Raw genomic sequence first — 10,099 nt, forward strand, 5'->3', positions numbered from 1 at the left:
ACAAAAGAGAAAAATAGCAAAGGACACTTAGCGGTATAGTTTGTAGCTCAAGCAATAGTCCGTTTTATATCTTCGTCTCGTTTGATACCTTCTGCAACAACGGAATCGAATGCATCACTCTCCTGCCTCGAGACATCAACACCATCAAAGTCCATTGTAGTATCATCTCTGGCGGAATCATGCACATCAATATAATCTCTAGGTTCGTACCAGCCAAGGGTTCGCACCATTCCCACGATAGGAAAGCAAAGGCATATTAAATAATATCCAATGAATGCAATCAACAGTCCGGTCGGATACGAAACGTAATAGAACCGTTGAATAGATAACGGAGCCTTTACACCCAGCTGGCTCAGAAATCCATAAAAGCTCGGGGCTATTGAGACTAGATATACTGCGAAGGCACGGAAATTGATGCCGCGCAGGTAATGATAGCGACCCTCCGGATTCATGGTGTACAGTTCTGGGATACAAAGCCGGCCTCGGCGGATCAGATAATAGTCGCAGAGTAGGACTCCTGCAATGGCGGAGAGAAAGATCTGATAGGAGGAGAGAAACTTGATGAAAACAGCGGCTGACGATAGTAGATACCACGGACAAATGGCGTAGGATAGAACTGAACTCAGAGCTAATTAGCAATCATAGACTAGTTGAGATTTCGCCTAAGAGTCGCTTGCCTGCGCATATGAAAACTGCACGCTTGACATTGAGGTATTTTGGAAGCAAGGCTGCTATATCGTTTCCCACTCTATATGTGAATTAGATCATAGAGAGTGACTTCAATGGGAATATATATCAAACTTACGGTATGGAGTTCTCAAATATATTGGTGAAGATAGTTGAGTATACAAAGCCAAGAGAGATAAAAAAGCAACCAGCTCGGTTCCCGGCTGTATAGCGATCGCCTTCCATGAGACGTTCGAGAATATTAATGGGGTTCCATATAAGCTGAAGCTGTCAGATCAGCTATTACTGAGGAACATTCGTGTTGAACCATACCTCCCCAAATATAGGTTCACTGGTAGCAGCTATAACACAGCCCATGATGGCAATGATAAAGTTGGCCACGGGAAAGCTGAACATTTGACCCAAGATAACATCGTTCGGTCTTCTAGCATATCGCTGAAGATCAGCAGCATTGGAGACGAAGGTGGCAACGCTTGCGAGCCCTAGCCAGAAGAATTTGGCAACCATCCAGGACTTTTCGGTACCGTGGATTGTTGAATGCGACCGAAGTGTGTGGTTAGAAGATCCAGATAAAGAGAGTGTCCAAGCCAGCATAGCGACAGTGGCACTATAATAAGCTACCACTTTGATATAGACGAGTAGCCTCATCTTGGGTATAGGGATAAATAGAAATGCGCAGTTGACGAGCCTAAATAATGTCAAATTTACCGGCAAATTACAAGATGTCCACCATGAAAGGATGAAAGTACCAGAACACGAAAAAGCATATCATTCCTGCACTGGTAAGGGCAGACTTGGAGCCCATAGTATTAGGAATTTTAGCCATCGACGGGAAAATGGAATGCAGTAGTACACTAGGCGAGCTGTTATTAGCGATGACCATAGCTATGCATTGAAATAGCGGGACCGGCATACTTCAGGCACTGCGCACCCTGGACAGCATTGACGCCGTTCCATACAATGGCCATTACTGCGCGGTTAAATGTAGGCCAAAGAGCCCCAAGTGGACCCCAGCTAGACCGACAGAGAACCGGGAAAGAAATGCGATACAGGGCACCAGCGCGACCATTCAGAGCCATGAGAATGCCTGCCAAGATCTGTCCCCCTAACTGACAGATAATGGACTCCCACATAGACAATCCGACTGTCAAGCCGGTTGAAGCAGCGTAGAGATTGCTCACATTTCCCGATGCCGAGAACCAGAAGGCTATGTAAGTAATATGAGACCATGTTCGATCTTGTACCCTTGTTGGCCTTATCGAGTCATTGTCGAGAAATTCAACCGTCCGAGGGGTGCCATCTCGGTCGACACTTTTCACGGTCAATCTCTCGTGCAGAGTAGTTAGGACTTTCATGGTGACTTATACAGGGAGATGAACCTGCACAAGGTAGTACACAACCTTGCAAGGTATCGTCAAACGGACAGCTCCTACAGGCTAATTTATAGCTACTCATAGCCAGCCCACGGAGTCAGCCGATGTGCGACTTGTTACTTTTTTTGAAGTGGTACAAAAAGAAGTTAACTCCCGCGGATGGCGCATCAGACAAAGAATCCTCCAAATCACCGGATCTTGGATCCTGATAAAGCTCCAAATATGGCAGGGATAATTTCTTGGGTCGACCAATGTTTGGCTAGGGTTAGGCCATGGCTTATCTCCCCCGCATGAACTGCCGTGGCCACTTCATCGGCGATTGCCGAGTTGGCGTTGGGTATATATAACCATCATATCAAGATCAGATTAGCCCAAGTTCAACTCAACCGTTCTTACGATAGGTCTCTTATCTGATGCTATTGTTTCCTATGACTAAATCATGACTACACAAACATACACACAAATCGAACTCTTGAGTGCCAATGGCACAGTGTCGCGCCGCGTGTCAACTGCGCCCCCCAGACTGCCAACGGATGATGAAATTCCAGTCATTGATCTGGCACCCATCGATGGCACTCTGGATGAAAGAAAGGCCTTGGCTTCCAGGGTTAAAGCGGCATCCGAATACACAGGCTTCTTTTATATTCGCAATCATGGGATTCCCGAGGAGCTAATTCAGAACTCGCTGTCACAAGCAAAGACCTTCTTCAACCAGCCACTAAGTCAGAAGATAAAGATTAATTTTAGTGCCTCGAAGGTCTCGGCTGGTTACCATGGAGTGGGGAGCACGCAGGTCAATCGTAAAGAGACGAGAGGCAAGTCATTCGCTCATGATCCCTGTTCCTAGCTAACATTCGAAGGCAGATCTCAAGGAGACTTTCTCGATGAGATACGACCCAAGAATTGATCCAACTTGCACTGACCCCAAGAGTGCTCTTGAACAAGAAGGTGAGTCTCGCGACGATGGTGACTATATCTGGAAGGGAACTAGTCATCTTCCAAAATTTCAGGAAGTGACTGTTTCCTTCTGGCAGAGTCGCTTGGCATTAGCCCGGAAATTGGTCCGCATTTTCGCTCTCGCACTCGGCGAGCGAGAAGACTACTTTGATGGTGTCACCAGTCATCCGGGTGCAGATGCACTCTATATCCACTATCCGGGAGTACCAGATGTTGCGGCCGGCTCAAATATTGACGTTGGCATTGGATCCCACACCGACATCCAATGTTTCACTCTGCTCTGGCAGGACAACTCCGGCGGTTTGCAGGTACTGTCTGCCCAGGATGAGTGGCTTGACGCCCGTCCAATTGGAGGAACACTCGTAGTCAACATTGGGGACTTCCTTCAACGCCTCTCGAATAATAAATTCAAATCTACGGTCCACAGGGTATATAACCGTCAACCGGACTCGCGCTATTCGATGCCGTTTTTCTTTGGGTTCAACCCCGAGGCAGTCTGTAAGGTTGTTCCATCCTGCGTGGATGATGAGCATCCGCCTCTATACGAGCCAATCTCATGCGGTGAAGTATGCTCTGAGTACTCTGACCAGTTTGTTACTTCCTTGCTAACCCTAGTAGTGGCATAGGGTGCGATTGGCACGTTCTCGGGTTCATAACGGGGGAGAATAACATATTAGAGAATATTCAGTCCTTTTCAGTGGTCTGAGCAACATCAAAGCTATTACATTGCATTTTGTAAGTTTCTTTTTGGCTACTATTACACGATGATCCCACGTAAATGAAGATTGTAAAATCATGTGGGTAGGCGCCTTTCTTTAGGGGGTTTAAAGTCAGGATGGAGTGCATCGATTTACACTCTCTTATCGTCAATCAATTCCTAAAAGCTTCTCTATGATCTTATACTGGGATTCAACATGTAGGCTAGAAGTTCAATTCAATTCTATTTCCATTCGCTGCGAATTCTTAAGCTTACCTTTTCGCTGAAAGCTATGCTAATTGAAACTGTCATTGACCAGACCAAGTTTGACAACTAGAAGGGACTAACGAACCAGGTTCTAAGGGACTTGACTCGAATCGATGCGCTTTAATCCTGGGCACCATTTTAAAGAACCAATGCTTGGCAGAGAGGCAACGCTGAAGTCCAATGGAGAGCACAGACATCGTCACGGTGCCCACCACATTTAGGCTGAGAGCGGCAACCCCACTCTATATATTACTGTCCGAATATCCATACTTCGTACGGCCCCCATAAGTAGACCTGCCCTACTTACTACGCGCGTCTCCATCCATCCAGGCCATCACAATGCTGCCGCACGGGTTCACGCTCCTGCTGCCACTCATGGCAGGCGGCGCCGCTGCCGCTAACAACAATAACACCAACAATACTAATATTGCTGGTCCTGATGGGGTCATGGAATTCGACCTTGTCTTCCCGCGCAACGAGACATATGCGCCTACGCAGTACTTTCCTCTTGTCCTGACTGCCCGCAATTCCTCCGCCGCCTGGCCGAGCGGCATGATTCTTAGCATGACCATTTGGCCTGACAACGAGGATACGCCGCCCTGGAACAGCAGATTCAACTTCCCGGCTAAAGGCTACACTTCCGGCGCGCCGCCCTCCGAGCCATACTTTGCCATCGCCGGCACCAACTTGACCAACGGCACTGGCGGCGGCTTTACTGTCATCTGGTCCGTAGTACTGCAGGAAACGTGCAGGGAGGACGATTCGAACACAGAGTCATTCTCCTCGGGCGAGTACAACGTGCGTTTTACCACGAAGCTCGATGCTCCGTTGCCCAACATTGAGGAAGCGGCGAGTGCTTGCTCGGAGAGCTCGCTTGCGCTCACCCCACGCGCTTGGCTCAGGGAGGGTGCCTGTCCTATACTCGATTCTGACTCGGTGACTCCGGCGGCGGCAGAACCTTGCGGCCTGAAGCCTCTCGCGCAAGAGCTGGCTACCAACGTATCTGCAGCCATGTTGGATTTAATGAAATGTTCCGAGGGCACTTGGCAGACCATACAACAGCCGTGCCCTGCCAAGGAAGAGAACATCGCAGGAATGCCGCGGTGGCGATCGGGTCCTGGGCTAGTGTGGGTAGCGACACTGACCGCGGTTGCATCTCTTCTTTAGACTCTCCACGAATGGATAGCTGGCATGTTACTCAACTCAGTAGTGTAGTTAGTAGGGCCCTTCGGAAATATGTCAAAAATTGAATAGTCCTATTTTGCCCCTAGCCATAATTAATGCATTAATTACTGAGTGGATGGTATAGGTAGGTTAGGGCTACCGTGATGCTTGCAGTATCCTCCACCCCATGCCGCCTCGGTCTCTGTCTAGGCAGTGTACTCACGTAAACTAACGCTTGGCCAAGCCAAAAAGTCCGAATGTGTCGACCGCTGCTTCATACATCTCCAGTTCTATACAATTCTGCCCTTAAACCATGATTCTCCATCGATTCATTCACGCGTGTGATCCAGGTCGCTGTGCCACACAGCGCCCCAGGGGTGGCGGAGGATTTGGACCTGTGGTGGTGAAACCCGCCTCTTCACGAGTCAATACTAGAAGCTAGACATATTTCAGAAAACGCTACAAAAGCAGCCCTTCAAGAGAGAGTTTTTTTCTTCCTAATTGCTGATAGTTTGGCAGCCTTTGTGAATACGAGTGAGGCTAAGACGATCTGTCGATCGTGGTCCAATAGATTTAGCGCTAGCATATGAATGGAACGCCTTAGGAGAAGAAAAAGACTTGGCTTGTGATGTCTCATTCGATATTCTCCACAAGATTTAAGGGGACATGCCGCCTCAATGGCTTAGCGGGGGCTGTGTTTGGTATTCCTTCCCGCACTGAAGATTTCATGAGAATCATACCCATATAAATACTGCAGGCGATTTATCTGCACAACTGTACTTCAATCATTATTTTCAGATCTAATACCCACCACGCATCATTCTTTCTCCTGAGGACCCCCTGCCACTTAAACATGTATCTCTCCAAGATAATCTCCGTCGCTGTCCTGACTGCCCTCGCCAGTGCTGCTGCAACACCTTCCAATCTTGAAGCACGCCAGGAGAGTGCATGCCGCCAGGCACAGTCTGGGCTCAAGCAAACATCTCAATATTATAAATCGTTGGCCGAACAATGGAATGGCAGCGCACGAGTAAGGGTTTAGTTCAAACTTTGGGTATATTTCATATCTAATACACCATATGTAGGAGGCCGTAATACGGCTTATTTCTCAGTTGGACGCTGAGACTACCAAAGTTGCAGAGACCTGCGCCAAGCTCGCCGAGGCAGAGAAGAGCGCACATAAGTCTTAGTATGTCATTTCTATCCTGTTCGCTATAATGATTGCAAGTTACACCAGCTAATGATACGGTGATTAGCTCCGATGCTGAATCCGACCTAAGTGATAGATTCTCTTAAAGCGGTTGCATTCAGGTGCAAGGTTATGGGTAGCTACTAGAAGGCCCATAGAGGAGGATATAGCAAGTCTAATGTGCGAAGAGCTAGCGGCTCCTAATATCTATCGGAAGAAAATATCTTTTTTTAATGGCCATTGTTCTATGTGTGCATAATATCGTCCTACGAGAAGGAAGCACTCAGAGAAATTAATATAAGCTTTGTTCTATCGAAATTTTCATTAGGGTTATACATTATTGTAGCCCGCCTTGCTCGTATGGCTGTCCATTCTTCCTTTGCTTATAGCTGGGCTTAGCTCTTGGACCTGCCATGTCCCTATAGGCTGGTTTACTTAGTTTACTCTATTTTCGAATAAATTGCATACAGCAGCTACCCCAATTTATTCGTCAAGCTTGTGGCTTGCCAAATCCGTTCATCTGTTCCCTAGATAGAAAGACCAAGCCAAAGTGCATGTAATTCCATAATGTCAGACAAACATCCAAGTCGACAAATGCAATCATGATTGAATTCCACAGCCTCTTGAAATACAGTACATCGACCAGTAATCCTGCAAACACGCGCAGAAGGATAGTAGTAACCTCGATGGTTTACAGTACTATGGAGGAGAGATAGATTAAGCACCCCATGACCTTGCCCAGTTGACGGCAAGCACCTAATAAATACGCTCCCTGCCCTAGTTGGCCTAAGTACAACCCCCATTTCTCGCGGGCCAGCAATAGCATGTACCCTCACAGCCCCCATTCAACAGTCATCATTACTGCACATGCAAGAAAGGGCAAGACAGCGATAGCATCTGTAGCCGAGCCGAGCACAAGTGGCCATGCAGATTGGTGCGGTGCACCATCCTTGAAAACCTGCAAAATTCGAGTCTAGCGCGGGAGATCAGTATATGCTCGGATGCTTATTCGAAGTCTTTTCCTGAGTGCATACCAAACTTGATCGACAAGCCCTTTTCGGGAAATGAAACGCTCTCCACATACGCACTGTGCGCAGCAGGTGTTGCTGTTGGGGTCCTCGTCACGGCAGAGGCACCGAGGCTGGCGCAGGCAACAAGGATAAGTGAGGGCTTCATCTGAAAATACTTTTTAAAATTCTCGACAATAGTTTAATAAGGTCTCCTCCCACCTATTCACTTCTTTAAGGCTAGCTTTATAGCAACAAGAGGTAGTTTGCTTGAGGAGGAGCCCAATATTTATATCTGCATCAGTGCCATTATATCGGGTCTGGGCCTCTCTTCAGTTATACAGATCAGGAAATGTCTCATACTAAAAGGCTTGGTTTACACGGTACATTCGCTCTGGAACGCCCCCCAATCGTAACACGATTAAATATTCAGCTCATGCTGATTAAAGTTACCGAGAGCAGGGGTATCCCATTTACTATAGTGTCCTTGTTGTCAACTGCTGCGCGTGAGACAAGGCTCCCGAAATAGTGGTAGAACAGCCGTAGGAGGGAGCCCACAGTATCAAGCGGTATATTGCAATCGCCAACCGACATAGATACAGCGTAATATCAATAGACAGCTTTGGCCAGGCTACTTGATACGGTCGGGTAACATTTCCGCTGTCAAGCATATTGACCCGTTTGTACAACAAGACGTTTTTGTGGCACAGTACATGGGAATATATCAGACTGTGTACGACTAACGATAGCTTCTCTGCGTCATATGTTGCACTGAAATTGTGTATACGGTTGTTTCTTCGCTGAGCTTATCACTATAGATTAATCGGCATTCTTACATCGGCCAAACTATGCACTTGAAATATCCCGGAGCTTCCCCAAAAGATGAGATGTCACAAACCGGACAGCGTTTGTGCGACGAACCCAGTTCATTCTGCGTGGCAATCAAACTAAGCTCTACAAGCTGTGTGGTCGTATTTCAGAATTCCAGAGTTCATCTCACATACCAGGTTTGTTGATGTGAGTGGGCTACGAAAGCACAGGCAACTGCATAGGCAAGAACCATTATTAAACCGGCAGTTGCTAAGAGATTGTAGTCAGAATACAATTCAATAGGTCAAATTGACCAGAATCATACATAGGGCCGTATAGAATCCATTGTATCTCTAGGAATACAATGGCGTCTCTTTCGGGATCAATTTGTCCACTACCTAAATAGCAGGGTGGAAGAGATTCCACAGTAGGGTGTAATGAGAGCCCTGCATTGGTAATACAGCACACATATGGACTACATATACCTCTCCTCCCGCTTCAGTCATACGTTTAGTACCCTTGGGCGTTGTTCAAAAAGGCTCAGAAGTAACACGTATACAAGCGTGTATACACACTAAAATATGTTCAACGATCTAAATCTATAGCTTCATCTAAACAGCAGCAGCATACTTATAAAGATTGAAACAAATTCCAATGCAGTATCATCCATACAAAACATCATGTCGCATCATGAGAGAGATTACCCATCAATACCTTGTTCTCATAATCATCCAAACCCCGTTTAAATGACACGCCATTCCTTCATCGCTACGTTCACCGGTCATATAGCTTACTCAGTCCAGTCGGAGAGATCCATCCCGATCTCCCACCTTGTCGAGAGCATCCGTAATATGAGAGCCCTCTCCCTCGTAGAGGAGAGAGTCGTAGGTTGCAGCTCCCACGATGCAGCCAATAATTGGAGCGAACAGAGGGACGACAAAGTAATAGTTGGCTGCAGTGAAGACTTCTCTACCATAGATAATGGCAGAGAACAGTCTCGGGCCGAAGTCTCTTGCCGGGTTGATAGCCTAGGTAATTAGTTTAGTCAATTATCCAAGTACTCATAGTACTCCAATTTCCAGGAGGCACGTACATATCCGGTCTGCCAGCCCAAAGAAGCACCGATCGCAAGCAGGAGTAGGAAACTGGACAGTTGGGGAGAATAGAACCGAGGAGCATTTGATGGGTCTGAAATGGTAAGACTTCCAAACATGAGCACCGCCGATCCAAGCACCTCGTTGAAAGCAGCCTCCCAATTTGACCCCAAAGTGGAGGCAGGATAAGTCGAGAAGATGCCTGCCGAATGGTGTCCCTGAGGACTCAAAATCGATCCACCTGGAATGGTATACTCGGGATCCCAGGACTCAATGGCCGACCGGTAGTTGATGTACACAAGGGCCGCACCAACAAAGCCACCCAGAAACTGGGCGAACAGTTTACCCGGCAGCTTTTTCCACTGTCCTGGTGTAGGACGAATGAGGGCCGCACATATGGTGACGGCAGGGTTGATGGTGGGACTGGGATCAGCAAGATAGCCGGAGATGCAGACCGCCGCTGCCCAGGACATGTTGATAGAGAGCCAAGTGCCATACTGATAATCCGATAGGAGACATTGTGCGACCACTCCATCTCCAAGGACAATCAGAAGGGCTGTTCCGAGGAATTCGGCAGCATATGGTTTCAGGACTCCCCTAGGGAGGCTAGACATGTTGAGGAACATCTTTCTCGGTCTGATGAAGGGATTGAGACTCGGGAGAAAGAAAAACAAAGAGAAATCGAGATGGAGGGAGGGGAAGCTGAAGTCAATGGAGTTGACGATCTGCAGATTCGCTGATTTCACCGCCCCCAGTCGGGTAATCCGAGATATCCACCGGAAATGCCTATTACGGAATAGTGTTGCTCTCGCGTGATGGACATGAGAATGAATCCTCTTTTTTTTTTTTTTTTT

The 10,099-nt window shown here is 47.4% G+C and overlaps 5 protein-coding genes across 5 annotated transcripts; 3 read left to right on the plus strand and 2 right to left on the minus strand.

Moving 5' to 3' along the window:
• Positions 1-47: 47 nt before the first annotated feature.
• BDV27DRAFT_162406 (nucleobase cation symporter-1 family protein) lies at positions 48-2,042 on the minus strand (the record flags this gene model as incomplete). Its single annotated transcript, XM_032073385.1, has 6 exons — positions 48-616; positions 699-748; positions 806-948; positions 1,000-1,375; positions 1,437-1,541; positions 1,603-2,042. 6 exons carry the CDS (start codon positions 2,040-2,042, stop codon positions 48-50), a joined length of 1,683 nt encoding a protein of 560 aa, XP_031922767.1.
• A 421-nt stretch (positions 2,043-2,463) lies between these two features.
• Positions 2,464-3,673, plus strand: BDV27DRAFT_168379 (isopenicillin N synthase family dioxygenase; the record flags this gene model as incomplete). Its single annotated transcript, XM_032074752.1, has 3 exons — positions 2,464-2,860; positions 3,111-3,583; positions 3,644-3,673. Exons 1-3 carry the CDS (start codon positions 2,500-2,502, stop codon positions 3,671-3,673), a joined length of 864 nt encoding a protein of 287 aa, XP_031922768.1. The 5' UTR covers positions 2,464-2,499.
• A 647-nt stretch (positions 3,674-4,320) lies between these two features.
• On the plus strand, positions 4,321-5,148 carry BDV27DRAFT_162408 (uncharacterized protein; the record flags this gene model as incomplete). The annotated part of the gene is made up of 1 exon (XM_032073386.1): positions 4,321-5,148. One exon carries the CDS (start codon positions 4,321-4,323, stop codon positions 5,146-5,148), a length of 828 nt encoding a protein of 275 aa, XP_031922769.1.
• Positions 5,149-5,951: 803 nt separating this feature from the next.
• On the plus strand, positions 5,952-6,539 carry BDV27DRAFT_135769 (WXG100 family type VII secretion target). Its single transcript, XM_032068617.1, has 3 exons — positions 5,952-6,175; positions 6,231-6,334; positions 6,402-6,539. Exons 1-3 carry the CDS (start codon positions 5,999-6,001, stop codon positions 6,439-6,441), a joined length of 321 nt encoding a protein of 106 aa, XP_031922770.1. The 5' UTR covers positions 5,952-5,998; the 3' UTR covers positions 6,442-6,539.
• Positions 6,540-8,701: 2,162 nt separating this feature from the next.
• On the minus strand, positions 8,702-9,942 carry BDV27DRAFT_135770 (aquaporin-like protein). The gene is made up of 2 exons (XM_032068618.1): positions 9,245-9,942; positions 8,702-9,179 (listed from the first exon to the last, which is right to left on the minus strand). Exons 1-2 carry the CDS (start codon positions 9,869-9,871, stop codon positions 8,946-8,948), a joined length of 861 nt encoding a protein of 286 aa, XP_031922771.1. The 5' UTR covers positions 9,872-9,942; the 3' UTR covers positions 8,702-8,945.
• Positions 9,943-10,099: the final 157 nt, after the last annotated feature.

The sequence above is a fragment of the Aspergillus caelatus genome, assembly GCF_009193585.1.
Source record: "Aspergillus caelatus strain CBS 763.97 unplaced genomic scaffold BDV27scaffold_250, whole genome shotgun sequence".
Classification (NCBI taxonomy): domain Eukaryota; kingdom Fungi; phylum Ascomycota; class Eurotiomycetes; order Eurotiales; family Aspergillaceae; genus Aspergillus; species Aspergillus caelatus.

Coding starts and splice junctions, on each gene's coding strand:
- BDV27DRAFT_135769 (XM_032068617.1), top strand. CDS start 5,999: ATGTATCTCTCCAAGATAATCTCCGTCGCTGTCCTGACTGCCCTCGCC. Junction 6,176..6,230: donor AATGGAATGGCAGCGCACGA/GTAAGGGTTTAG, acceptor CACCATATGTAG/GAGGCCGTAATACGGCTTAT. Junction 6,335..6,401: donor AAGAGCGCACATAAGTCTTA/GTATGTCATTTC, acceptor TACGGTGATTAG/CTCCGATGCTGAATCCGACC.
- BDV27DRAFT_135770 (XM_032068618.1), bottom strand. CDS start 9,871: ATGTTCCTCAACATGTCTAGCCTCCCTAGGGGAGTCCTGAAACCATAT. Junction 9,180..9,244: donor TGGGCTGGCAGACCGGATAT/GTACGTGCCTCC, acceptor CTAATTACCTAG/GCTATCAACCCGGCAAGAGA.